The following is a 14,181-nucleotide window of genomic DNA, read 5'->3' as shown; positions in this document are numbered from 1 at the left end:
CCCGTCTTCTTTTCCTTCATAACGGGCTTCTCCTTCGATCTCGTCTTTTTCTCCTTCATGACGGACTTCTCCTTCGATCCCGTCTTCTTCTCCTTCATCACGGACTTCTCCTTCGATCTCGTCTTCTTCTCATTCATAACGTACTTCTCCTTCGATCCCATTATCTATCCCCTCTGAACGAACTTCTTAGATAATTCATCGTTACTCACCATGATTGGCGGCGACCAGGCGATCGGCCGTCGTAGACTGACGTTGTCTCCATCTGTTATCACAATTGCCTATTCTTGGGGGGTGTCCCCGAACGTGATGTCGTCCGTCCGTCCGGTGTTGCTTGTCTTTCCAACGTTGTCTCCTCTGGATCTAAGATCGGGGTGCTGGTTCCCGCCGGGCGTTCTCTCGCCGTGGTTCGACATCTTTCTCCTTGATGGAAAATCTTGAACTAGCCCCTCCTTCTAGCGCCAATTTGTTAACGGAGAAAACTGGTAGGTTAACAAAGATGAGGTTCACGGCGTGGATCAAGATTCTTGTTGGCGAGAATGTAGGAAGTGGTTGGTTGTTTGTTTTGGATGCGGCTGCAATTGTAAGCAAAGGGTTCAAGATTGCTAACTGGAATAGCTCTCAAGAATGATCGATGCCTACAATCTGCCTACGTACCCCTATTTATAGGGGATCAAGCCGACACATAGTTCTTTCTCCTAAGAGACCGATGCGGGCTGGGCCTCCCCTTCTAGAATCTTCCTCCCAAAAGGGGCCCAATACGATGAGGCCTAGCCTTGGGCCTTGTAGACTCTCGAGCACCCAAGGCTTACCCCAAATGCATGGACACTACTCTACTCCCCGACAGGGACAACCCGCCAGACTACAGAGATAGAGCCTTTCAGGGCGCGTCTTCTATTCTACCTCCACCTCCCAAGGAGGACAACTCCTTAGACTACAAGGTAGGGCCTTCTACAATTCAACAGTTGGATTTACTTATGCTTAAGGGCGTCCCCCTAAACAAAAGCATCTCCTTCTGTCCTTCTGAACCATTGGTAACTGAACTGTCTTCGGCAAGATGGCGCGCCCAAAGATAGGGCGCGCCCTATCTTTCTACATGGTCACTTCTAAATCGGGTTGATCTTGATTCTTCTGGCCCAACCAGGTCTTCTTTTGTGGGCCTGGCCCATGAAGTCGGTCTTCATATAAATCATTTCCTTAAAAAGCTGAGATGTGTCTTCTCCCTCCAATCAGGGCGCGCCCACATGGAGGTCCTTCTGGGTGCGGTCAGATATGTGGTTGCTGTCAGATATGTGGACACGGCCTGATATGTGGACGCGGCCTGGCATGTGGCCACGGCCTGGCATGTGGGCGCGGCCTGACATCATGTGGACGCAGCATGAAATGTGGACGCGGCCTGACATGTGGCCACGGCTTGGCATGTGGGCGCGGCCTGACATCATGTGGATGCGGCATGAAATGTGGCCACGGCCTGAAATGTGGACGCAGCCAGACATGTGTGCACGGCCTGATATGTGGCCGCGGCCTGGGATGTGGGCGCAGCCAGACATGTGGGAGCGGCCTGGCATGTGGTCGCGGCCTGGCAAGTGGGCGCGGCCTGGCATGTGGATGCGTCCTGGCAAGTGGGCGCGGCCTGTCATGTGATCCAGCCCAATCTTGAATATGTCGGCCCAAAATAGTTTTCCACCTAAAGCGCGCCCTTACAAGAGGTTCTTCTGGACGTAGTCAGATATGTGGGCGCGCCTACATATTGTCGAGCCCAATCTTTAGTGCGTAAGTCCATATCTTCATCTTATATACGGGCCTAGCCCATCAGTGAAGTTCATGTTGAATTTTGGGCATAACAACATCAAATGATTTGGTGTCAGTTATCCATATAATTTGGTGGCCTGATGAGAACACATATTTTTATTTAAAACAAAATTCAAAATAAAAGATTTTTATGAGAACTTTTTGAAATAATCAAATTTTTAATTTTTTTTCAAAAATATGATAAAGTTTGGTTGAAAGCGATTTTTCTTCCGATTTTACGGTGGCATTTGTGGTTGCATATATGCAATGACGGAGCCATGCAAAGGTTGTGATGGGCTCCAACCCGGTGTAAATTTTCTTTTTACAATATTTTATATTATAAAGCCCAAATATTTTAGAATCACCCATGACAAAATTAGCACTTCAGCCCATATTTGTGTTTGTAAGACATTCGGTAGCAATAGAAAATAAACATGTGTAAAGAGACCGTAATTAGTAGGTTTTTGAGGTTTTTTGTGCAAGGAAAAAGATAGGTGATATCAAATTTCCTAGTTTTATCATGTTTTTTTTTTTTTTGCCAAAAGTTTTATCATGTTTTTGTTTTCATTGTCATGGTTATGAGAAAAGCTTTTATCCCTGACGTAGTCTCTCTAGCTTACATAGTCGAAGTTATAGAAACAAAATTCAGAAGTTAGCCTTGGTGAAATTTAATTTCTCGCTTCGCCCCTGCATATATGATTAAATCATATTTTTGGAAAAAAAAATATATATTCAAAACTTGAATATTTTGGGAAAAACTCAAATTGAAATTCATAATTATGTTACATAAATATATGATAATTAAGAAATATTATAAATGAGATAAGAAAGAACTATATTAGAGAAAAGAGAGATTTGTATTATATTTTGTTGTGTCTACAAACTCCCAATTATTGCCTATTTATAGGTACAAAATATGGGAGGTTACAATGATCTAAAAATGCAAAGGTCCTTTGGGTTCTAGGACTTGAAAAGCCAAAGGACAGGGACTAGAAAGATCTAGAGACATCCACACATATTTCTAACACTTTCCCTTAGGTGTCTATTTTTCAAAAATCGTACTTCGTTAAAACTTTTTTAGGAAAAAACTCATTGGGAAAAAAATCATGGTAAAGGAGTACATCGATTTTGAAATATTTTATTTCAAGTCCTTCAGTCTACAGATGCCGTTTTGAAAACCGAAGGGGGAAGCGATTTTGTGAATAGGATCTGCAAGGTTGTCACTTAAACGAATTTGTTGAACTTAAATTTCTCCATTCTCTTGAAGATCACGTGTAAAGAAAATTTTGGGTGAAATATGTTTAATATTGCCGCCTTTAATATAGCACTTCCTTAATTTCTCAATGCATGTTGTATTTTTTAAGAAATATTTATATTATTGTAAGGAATTTATATTCATTCTTATAATTTTTTTCCTTCTCATAAAGTGGTCTATAGGAAACTCAAGAGGGTCCTCTCTCTCTGTCTATATATATATATATATATATATATATATATATATATATATATATATATATATATATATATATCTACCTTTTCCATCAAAAGAGTTGGACTTATGAAAACCGTAAAGGATAACACATAATTGATGTATATAGAAAAGAGAGAGAAACTTATACATCTCCATTAAATGCAACAAGGTCTTGTATGTTGGTGCTTCAATGTAAATGTATGAGTTTCTCTCTCTTTTCTATATACATCAATTATGTGCTATCATTTACGGTTTTCATAAGTCTAACCCTTTTGATGGAAAGGATGGATATATATATATATATATATATATATATATATAGAGAGAGAGAGAGAGAGGACCATCCATCTCACCTAATTTATTTACCCCTTAATTAATCATCCATCAGAAATAAGGTTTTCAACTCTTGAGTTTCCAATAGACCACTTTATGAGAAAGAAAATTTATAGGAATGAATATAAATTCCTTACAATAATTAAAAAATTTCTTATAGTCCCCCACTTGGTCTTATAGGAAACAGGTCATGAATGTGCACAAAGACACTAGTTATTCTTCAAGTCCCTAGTTAATAGATTAACAGATGCATGAGTTATGGCGTGTACATGTTGTTGTACAACACGCTTACTTCCCTGTACTACCACATCTGCAATTTTCACAACCAGGTCATAATGAGAATGGCTTAATGGTCACCTAATATTTCATTCATCTTGAACATAAGTGTGTACGCCTTTATAATGAAGAAACTATAAACTTTAGATGTTATACATTAAGAGCCCGGTAATTTTTTTCCCCATATATATAAATAAAACAAGCAACATAATCAGTAATTTAGGAACTGTCTAGGAGACCTAAACTTTCAGCATGCCTTTCAAAGGTCTTAATTGGGAGTCCTTTTGTAAGTATGTCTGCCAATTGCAAGTCAGTGCATATGGACTAAATGACAATTTTTTTTGTTTAACATCTTACTTTAACAACAGGTATTTTAGGTCCATGTGTTTTGAACCATCAATAATCCTGTCATTCTTAGAGAAGAACGCCGCAGCTTGATTGTCACAACAGATATAATGGTTTAAAGATAAAATTTAAGTCTCTAAACTGCGACACAAAATTGCGCAACCATGTTCCTTGAATGAAAGCTTCATAACAGACCACATATTCATGCATCATGGTGGAACCGAAAATCATTTCAGATTTTTGACTTTTCCATGAAACGGCACCTCCACATAAAAGAAATGTATAGCCAATAGTGCAGAGCCTAGTATCAGGACATCAAACTAAATCCGAATCAGCATAACCAATCATATGTGGATGTTTTGATTTTCTGTACATAAGCATGCGATTTTTGGTTCTGTTTAGGTATCTCAGAACTTTCTTTGCAGCTTTCCAATGAGCGATCCCTGGGTCACTCTAAAACCTTCCCAACACGCTAACAACATGGCTAATGTAAGGCCTGGTACAGACCTGTGCATACATCAGGCTCTCCACGAGAGATGCATAAGGATAATTCTGCATTTCTTCTCATTCCATAAGTGTCATCGGACATTCTTAAGAACAAGTTTGTCTCCTTTACGCAATGAAACAGGACTAGCGGAACAAGAATCCATGTTAAATCTCCTAAGAACTTTATTAATATAGGTCTTTTGAGACAAGCCCAAAATTCTTTGTGTTCTATCACGAAAAATCTCGAGGCCTAGAACATAGGAAGCTTCCCCCATATCTTTCATATATGCAGGTATCAACAACATTTTCAGCGAAACCGAAATTTGTAATGGTATCATGAAATTTTAAATACCAATTTCTGGAAGCTTTCCTTAGTCCATATATTGATTTCCTAAGTTTGCAGACCATATGCTCTTGCCCTTCAATTATGAAGCCTGCGGGTTGACACATATATATTTCTTCTTCCAAGTCTCCATTCAGGTTCGCGGTTTTGATATCCATTTGATGCCACTCGAGATCATAATGAGCTACTAATGCCATGATGATTCTAAAAGAATCTTTTCTGGAAACTAGAGAAACAGTCTCGAAATAATCGATGCCTTCTTTTTGATAAAAACCTTTGAACACAAGTCGAGCTTTACATCGTTCAACATCGCCTTTAGAATCACGTTTGGTTTTGTATACCCATTTACAACCAATTGCTTTATGACCCGGCGTGAGTTGAACAATTTCCCTGACCTGATTATCACTCATGGATTTTAATTCATCCTTCATTGCATCAACCTATTTGTCAGAATCAGGGCCTTTCGAAATAATAGGTAGTAGAATTGGTACCCTTGCTTCTTGAATGATCACATCTTTTTTCTTTATGCTCCCACTGGTCTCGTCATTCTCATCGAACTTGGCATTACCAGTTTTAGCTATTCCTGTACTATGGTTAGGACAGTGTTGGTGCAGATATTATAGTGAGTTATTTTGGACATTGTGATATAATTTTCTGTAAAGAAATAGTGGATAGTTAATTGTGACAGACGGACAATTTGCTCGAATAGTATTTGCAGGCTGTATATTAATTCAAATCCAAACCAATCAATCACAAAATGAGTTGAAACAGCTTGTTTCAGGGCACAAGTTGACTTACAAAACTTCATGTACATGGTATAAACATTGGTACTACACTACTCATTATACATTCACTACTTAAAATTTAATGAGTTTGATCTATATATCGATGAACAGATAACTCGATGCAACTGATTCTGAGATCGCGATGTAAGACAAAAGTATCACCTGAGCTCTGTCTCAAAAGGTACTGACGTTCTGCTACGATCAAAGTCATCGTCGTCATATGGATGGTAGAGATCCTTGTCAGCACCACTATTGTGAATTGAAGAAGTTGAATAGGATTCAGGGTCGGGGTCCGGAGTTGCTAACTGCATTATGTTCTCGATTTCTCTCACAACCTCACTCATTGTAGGCCTTTCGGCTCCTGTCTCTTTGACACACTTCATTGCTAAGCTGACATATTTTTGCAAACCCCCGAGTGATGAGGCTAATCCTAGCTTCACATCAAGAATGTTCTGAAAGTTTCCGAGGGCCTCCTTGACCTCTCCTGCAATATGCTTATTATGCTGAATTGGAGCTCTTGCAGTTAACAACTCCAACATTACAATTCCAAAGCTGTATACATCACTTTTCTCGGTTAACTGGTTGGTCATGTAATATTCAGGATCCATGTACCCCTGCATTCATACATAAATTTCCGCATTATAAATGACCTTTTTCCAAATGGCACAATTTATATTTTTCAATAAATGAGAATTTAACTACATTGGCCTTGGCTATTAGGCTATTCCTGAGTTGTCTACTAAGTTTCATATATAAGAGAAGAAAATATTGCAGTTTGCATATTAAGAATGTTCGTCTAAGATACTAACCATTGTCCCTTTGACTTGCGTGGTAATATATCCCTTTGCAATATCACTGACAGGTTTCGATATGCCAAAGTCAGCAACCTTGGCATTCAATTTATCATCCAGCAATATGTTGGTTGACTTAATGTCGCGGTGTATGATCGGAGGATTGGCCAGCTCGTGCATGTATGCCAGCCCTCTGGCCGAATCTAGTGTAATTTTAATTCTCCTCACCCAGTCCAGCCTGATTCCTGATTCCCCTGCACAGAGCATGTCCAGAGTTGTCAATACAGCATAAAATGAACATCTTCTTTCATGTCAGCGTTCAATATTTTTTATCTATTGTCGAACCTTATACCAAAAGTTATATATCCTGGGCTTAAATCTCATAATTAAGTTTGCAGCACGGTTGAAAGATCGTAATAAGGTAGAAAATTCATTAAATTCGTTCCTCTAGTAACGGGCATGGTGGGTTTAACATCACTATGATATATAAAATGCTACAAATTTGTTTTTTGCAGGGGAGTAAATAGTATTGAGAGTTACTGAGCGTGACTGAATTCAGCAAGAAAATGGTACCTGAAAGATTCCGCTTCAGTGTACCATTAGAGATAAACTCATATATGAGAATCTGTTCTCCTTGCTCATAACAGAAACCAACAAGGCTGACAACATTTTTATGATGAATTCTTGATAATAACTCGATCTCAGTTTTGAATTCCTGATCACCCTGTAGTGATCCATGTTGAGCTCTTTTAATGGCCACTAATTCTCCGCTGGTTAACTTTCCTCTGTATACCTGCAAACAACATAGCCAGTATTATTGCATTATCGACAATTAACAAACTCAGCTTGCATGGCAGAAAATATTCTAAGAAGCATGAGATTATATATATTACGATATGTTATGTACTGTTTTAAGCAAAACCTGGTAGCCAGAAAACTTAAATCCTGGCACAGACCAAGTTTTACTACTCTCTTATGAACGCCACATTACTTGCACTTAATAAATTGGATTATAGGGTGAGAAAAGCAAGTCGTCATCCTATCTTAAAAGGAGAAGGTCGTGTTCAATCCACAAGTCTCTCGCATTCCATCCTAGTTACAAGGGATGAGTTTCTTATGTAACATAGGAGTAGTATTATCTTAATCTTGGTAGGAAGGAGAAAGCAGTAAGGCACATCCAATTAAACAGATCAAATGCAGAAAAAAAAATTAAAAATACCTTTCCATATCCCCCAGAACCAATGATGCTTTCATCTGAAAAATTGTTGGTACATTTCTTAAGCTCTTCGAAGGAGACCCACTTGGCACCTTGTAGCTGAGGAACACCACCACTTCTGTTATCCGGGTTCCATGATGCTGCATCAACCACACAGAAAAATAAATAAAATCCAACTAACCAGAATCACAGCAAGGCAACAAATTTTCAGAAAAGCAAAGTAATTTACCAAAAGGGCTACTATTTTTAATCGCGTTCTTGACTTTTCCCTTCAAAAAGAAAATATATATACCAGCACAGATTACTAATACCAAGAGTAGCGAACCCATTGTAGCTCCAACAATAAGGCCAGCATTTGATGACTTCTTTTCTCCTGTAAATAAATGAAAAGAAAATATGGGTATTCATGTGTTTCGTTATAAGATATATTGAGCACATATTAACTTCAGAATTTATATTCAACAAATTATTAATTCATACCTTCAAACTCGTATAGATCGTGAATAAAGGTGAAGGGTCTAAAGAAAGGACTAAGCAGAAAAAGTTGGCGGGTGAGTGTGTTACTAACATCACTCACTCCTGTTCGATTGAAAGAATCTTGACCGGAGGGAAATATTTGAATTCTGACTTGAAAGTGAGAAGACAGATCAAACGACGGAGTGCAAAAAACAACTGAATTTACTGGAAGATTACTCCTATTAAAAGCTGACATAATAGAAGCTGAGAGAGATTCATAATAAACGGGGCTTTGCAAATTTGAGAAGGAAACAGCAAGGAAATTTAAGGTTCCGGTATATGGCTTCAACTTGCTGTTCACACTTTGACAAATTTTGTTGATATTATCTGAAACGCAGACCGCTGGAAAGCAGAAATCCAAGGGTATTACAAATTGAATTTTTGTGCAGTAGTCGTCTCTAGCTCCTGTGCCCCTACATATCGGATTGTCGTCTAGTCTGTACAAATAAGAGAACAGAAGATTGTTAGAAATTCCTTTAACATAAAAATAAATACAAGTTATTCTAGAATAGATGAAGATTAAAAGCCTTACGTTAAGTTGAGGTTGTATTGAGCCTCTTGTTGAAAGCCTGTGATGGAATTGTTATTTAGTGTAAGTGTCAAGTTACTGCTGTAGCCACTGCCAAGATCCAATGTGCCACTCAGGTTATTGTTGCTTAGCACCCTGTTAGCATATTCAAAAACATGATATTACGTCTGCAATTCTTAAATGTCACATATATAAACTTACTTCTTCTAACACTGAAGTAGTGAAGTTTATGACAGGCTCTGTTTGCTAGATTTACTTATGTTCAAAGATAAGCTGATTCTTACACAGATTCTAAACGACGAAGGCCAAATAGGCTGGATGGAATTCTTCCTTGAAGTTGTGTTCTTTCGGCTAACCTGTCAGTGAGAAATATAAAGAGTTCATTTGTATATTAGAATTCTACTTCTCAGTATTCGAGATGACTCAAACAGAATGTCAGAACAACAAGATTGTCTATATGAAACTAATTAATCGGGTAACAGGACAAAAAACTACTCTAGAATATGCAGAAAAAACTAATTTGAAATTGTGTTATAGGCCTGAGAGATTTTGTATTATGCTCATTATTGAAACCAAAATCATGTGGTCATGTCCAACAAAAACAGTTATGCATCAGAGTTTTTGGTTAACACATGTGTGTCGTTTTCTATGTACACTTCAAGAGATCAAGAAAGTAAAAACCATGTAAATGTGTGTTAATTGTTAAGTGGGAGAACTATACAATGTTGTCAAGTTCTGTTGGTCTGAAAACCATGTTGGAACGTCTGTGGGGTCAAAACTGTTATTGCTCATGTCCCTGCAAATAACTTCATAATCAGAATTCTACAGAAAGAAAGTGTCATACTCACTGTCATAGTTTCTAGGTTGAGATACTTATAAGTAATTCATCTAATAACTATTAATGCGAATAGATATCACACCATCTTACAGATAATTAAGGGAGACCATGCCAGTGAGGTTAGGAAAAGGTCCTTCCAGAAGATTGTTGGATAAATGCCTGAAAGTTTTTAATCAGCCACTAATGTCAAAACTTTGATTCAGAATTTTCTTTGGCAAGCTATTTTATTTATAGACATACAGCTCAGTGAGATTGCCAAGATTGCTGAGTCTTTCTGGGACCGGACCAGTCAAAAAATTCCTATCCAAGCGTCTGAACACAACAAAAGACATCGATCAAGATTTATCAAAAAAAAAAAGAAAAAGACAACAATCAAGATACTAAGAATGCACAATGTGCTGTTTGAGTTTAGATGAATTATCTGGAAACAGTACTCACAATGTTTTGAGGGTCAGCAACAATCCTATTGTGTTGGGTATTGCTCCAGTGAAATTGTTCTGATCCAAAACTCTGTTACAAGATGAAGTCATTCTAATTATATATTGTCCACGTTGACTTATATTCTGTAAGAGTTTGAAATTTTAGGTAACTCCAGTTCCAATGCAACTTATTAGCAGTTGTATCAAGATATTGCAACGAATCTACCAAGAGCTCCCATATCTAGATTAGCAGTTCACCGGTCTCCTAGTCAGAGCAAACTGAGAAGGAATCATCAGAGTCACGGAGGCATGCACAATATATTCCATGCCTTTGAAAACAATCAGTCTTAAATACAGTGGTACCGCATTTAGACAAAGGCCAACCTGAGATGCCTTTGTTGTTACTAAAAAGCCAGCAGTAAAGTCAAACTTGTAAGCAATGAGATATCAATTGTTCTTCATAAGACCTCAAGCTACTAATAATTTTAACCTAAATTGATAAAACGTGTTAAAAGGAAAAGGTTACATATAACTATTGAAGGCTAGCTTCACTTCCTGCAATGGAAGTTTGCTTTAAGTGAGCTATGAGAAGAGTTTACACTGCATGCTAGATTCATCTTTCAATGTTAAAGATTTTTAACATGAGTCAACAATGCCTACATTACAAGAGCTACATATGTCAAAAACGTATATTCTCAAACTTCTTTTAGTACTACTTGTATGAAAACAATGATGTTGTTTGTTCAGCAATTTTACCTATTTACTCAAAGCAAACATACAACATACAGTATCTATTGTCAGCAGGTTGAGTGTACTTACAAATGCAGCAGCTGCATCTTTGAGCTAAAAAGTTGAGGCTGGATGTTTCCAGATAACTGATTCTTTGACAAATGACTGAAGAGTAGGACATAAATTTACAATTGAGAACCGGAACTAATTTATATTTTTTAAAAGAAAAGACTTGTATTAAGCAATATATAGGACGTACAAGTGCCTTGCATTAAGTAACAAGTCCAAGCCAGATTCAATTTCAGTAGAGACTGGAAGGTTCCCAGTAAGCTTGTTGTCACTTAAATCCAACCATGAGAGCTTCGATAAGTTGCCTATGGTATGTGGAATTACTCCAGTAAAGCTGTTTTTGTTTAGACCTCTGTGAAGAATCATCAAACAATTTTCAGTATGTTAAATTCTGACATGGAATTACAATGTGAATTTGTGAATTGGTCCTTATATAACCTCCAGCACAATATATTTGAAGATAAATAGATTATATATGTGAAACAAAAATGACAAAACTGTTTGAGTCACTTATAAGCAGTCTCGTGTAACGTGAGCACTACAAGGACACTGCTTTAGGAATTAGTTTTGCTTATATCTTTGAGGCATTCCAAATGATACCCACTACCAGGCTCATTCTTAGCCTTAAGTTGTTATTTAGGGATATCAACTACATGTTATCTATTAAGCCATCTATTCTGAGTAGTAATTTAACCCATCGACACGGGACAGAAAGCTAGAATATAAGAAAGTATGAGGCCTTTTGGGAGGTGCTAATATATCTATACTATACTATAAAAAGCCAACATGGGTATAATTTGTAGTCGTACAAAATTTTGGTTTGGTACACTCCTATAAAACTAAAAGTCTGCAACATGTAGATATATATTAAACAGTTTCATATACTAAAAACACTCCTGATGTATATTAATATCTTTTAAATATAATTTATAATTAGTTGAAAAAAGGTGAAACTATTGTTAATAACATATATTAATATTAAAAAATATTTATAAATAAATGTATAACTAATTATAAATATACAATTTTGAATATTTTTTGTCTAAAATACATATAAATAATTGGAAACGCTACTTTTTAATTATAACGTAATCTACTCGAAATTTAACTCTAACATGTTATATTTCATTACAAATACGAACCATTACGTAACATATGAAGATATATGAAATATGAAAATTTTGATTTAAAATTAATTGAATAGTAAACTGTCACATATTAATATCAGAAAAATATTTATAGATAGATAATAAATTGCGAAAGCTAAATTTCCGTTAGAAGATACAATGAGTTGGTTAATATAATTTAATTAAAATCCAATTCATTAATACTAAAATACTAATAAAATGACGTTACGATTTAAATTATAATTAATAATTTACGAATTATATACCCGCCCGTGCTTTGCACGGGTTAAAGGCTAGTATATAGTAATTACCCAAGTAGTCAGAATACTTGCTGCACCATGTCACAACATTTTAAATAAAATAGAGAGACATATATCCTTACATATAGATTAGATTGTTCAGAGACCCTATTGATTCTGGAATTTTGCCATAAAGACCGCATCCAACTAGCATTCTGCATTCAGGAAAAAAGGGTTACTTAAAAATCAATCACACGACACAATCTGATTATCTAACCATACAAGCAACATTGAGCTTTTCTTACAGAGTATCCAGATTCTTCAAATTTCCAATGGATGGAGGAAGATTTGCTTCTAGGCCCTTATTATTGGAAAGATCCCTGCACATGAAATTGGATGAATAAGAAGTGTAGAATACCAACAAGTATTGTTACCAAGGGAGAGGACTATAAATTCATAAGATGTTTGATTAGTCCATCACCTGAAATTTATTTAGAAAGAGAATGAAGAAGAAAACTTACAATTTCACCAACTCGGAAAGAGATGTTACATCTGAAAGTGAGGTACCAACCAAGCCCATGCCTGCTAATTTCCTATATGGTGATGGTAAAACTAAACTCAGCAAGGAGATGTGCAGAATAAACAACTAGAATGTAGTATTAACTTGCTCGACATACAGGGAGGTAACACGTGTCTTATTGCACACAACTCCTACCCAACTGCTATTACAAGGATCTGCACCTTTCCAGTTTGGTGGCAACTTCTTCCAGCTAGACTTGAGCGCATTTAGTGCTGCCACTGCATTAAACCAACTTCATTCAAACACTAGTAGGAGTATCTTCAAGTCCTAACTTGGTTAGTTCCAAATCACACAAGCAATTAGAAGTATACTTTCTGAACTTTCTAGTTACAAGTGTAAGCAATATGAGTTCACAGAAAACAAGTGAGATTACCAGGTCCAGTTTGAACATCGGAATGAAAAAATTTCACCATGTACAACTTACAAATTTACAAACATAAATTACTAGTAAATGAGCTTAATCCGATCATATATCTTTAACAAGAAATGCATTGATCATATATCTTTAACAAGAAATGCATTGATAGAACCTTTGTACAAAGGTGAATGAAGTTTAACTATTTAAACTCTTAATATGTATTCCAATTTGCAAGTGCAAATAGACTGAAAGGATTTCAGACTGTAAAAATTAGGCAATCAAGTGTCAACATGTAAGCAAAACCACATTAATTATAACCTTATCAGCAAATTAAATTCAAACAAACTTACAGTCATTAGGATTTGTAACAGCTTCTATAACACAAATTTGAATGCAAATGACCAGCACCCAAACCTTAAACCTTGGACCCATATTTCTGAATCAAGCCGTGTGCTCGAGTATCTAAATTTCTGTCACCAAAAAGAAGAACACTCTCAAACTATGAGAAAACCTGATTCTTGGAATATCATAAGCTGAATGACATAAAAATCGAAAACAAGTTTCTGATGATACCCAAGTTGTGTTTATTCAACATAAACTAGACTAAGTCCAAAAATTTCTTACAGTTTTATACACCATTAATTAAGAATGGATTTGGTAAACAACCAATGAATGAGATAAAGCCTCCTAATAAAAAACTTAATATTGATAATGGATGTGAAGACCAGGTCCTTTGGACTTTTGTTGTTGACATCACTTGCATGTTCATTCTCTTACACAATAACACAACTTACAACTAGCTCCCTGTGTCAAATTTAATAGGCCATATAATTTGGCGGCCGGCCCAACTGCTTTCTCTTCTCCTTCTGCTCCGGAATAAAGTGGTGTTTATGGTAGCCACTTCAAATTCATAATTCGGATACAGATGTATGAGTATTCAAAT

The 14,181-nt window shown here is 36.5% G+C and overlaps 1 protein-coding gene across 3 annotated transcripts; it reads right to left on the bottom strand.

Annotated features, from left to right (window-relative positions):
- Window positions 1–5,738: 5,738 nt before the first annotated feature.
- LOC108197833 (leucine-rich repeat receptor protein kinase HPCA1) lies at window positions 5,739–13,881 on the bottom strand. 3 transcript variants are annotated; one of them, XM_064085625.1, is made up of 20 exons: window positions 13,863–13,881; window positions 13,589–13,708; window positions 12,978–13,098; window positions 12,822–12,893; window positions 12,606–12,680; window positions 12,444–12,515; window positions 11,125–11,286; window positions 10,956–11,030; window positions 10,156–10,227; window positions 9,958–10,029; window positions 9,808–9,876; window positions 9,601–9,675; window positions 9,164–9,235; window positions 8,883–9,014; window positions 8,315–8,787; window positions 8,064–8,207; window positions 7,838–7,974; window positions 7,192–7,411; window positions 6,637–6,872; window positions 5,739–6,441 (listed from the first exon to the last, which is right to left on the bottom strand). In XM_064085625.1, the coding sequence occupies exons 2-20, from the start codon at window positions 13,668–13,670 to the stop codon at window positions 5,986–5,988; spliced, it is 2,817 nt and encodes a 938-aa protein (XP_063941695.1). In that variant the 5' UTR covers window positions 13,671–13,708; window positions 13,863–13,881; the 3' UTR covers window positions 5,739–5,985. The 3 variants fall into 3 exon arrangements, with proteins under 3 accessions (XP_063941695.1, XP_017221035.1, XP_017221034.1); XM_017365546.2 differs by lacking the exon at window positions 13,863–13,881 and adding an exon at window positions 13,812–13,830; XM_017365545.2 differs by lacking the exon at window positions 13,863–13,881 and having other exon boundaries at window positions 13,589–13,852.
- Window positions 13,882–14,181: the final 300 nt, after the last annotated feature.

The sequence above is a fragment of the Daucus carota genome, chromosome 9 (genome assembly GCF_001625215.2).
Source record: "Daucus carota subsp. sativus chromosome 9, DH1 v3.0, whole genome shotgun sequence".
In the NCBI taxonomy this organism is placed as follows: Eukaryota; Viridiplantae; Streptophyta; class Magnoliopsida; order Apiales; family Apiaceae; genus Daucus; species Daucus carota.
This window is presented reverse-complemented; position numbering and strand designations above follow the sequence as displayed.

Bases quoted from the DNA above. Each gene is read 5' to 3' on its own strand.
- LOC108197833 (XM_064085625.1), bottom strand. From the start codon at position 13,670: ATGGGTCCAAGGTTTAAGGTTTGGGTGCTGGTCATTTGCATTCAAATT. The intron at 9,676-9,807 runs GTAAGATGGTGT...AGTTATTTGCAG, and splicing joins ATGGTCTCCCTTAATTATCT to GGACATGAGCAATAACAGTT. The intron at 8,788-8,882 runs GTAAGGCTTTTA...TTATTTGTACAG, and splicing joins CAATACAACCTCAACTTAAC to ACTAGACGACAATCCGATAT.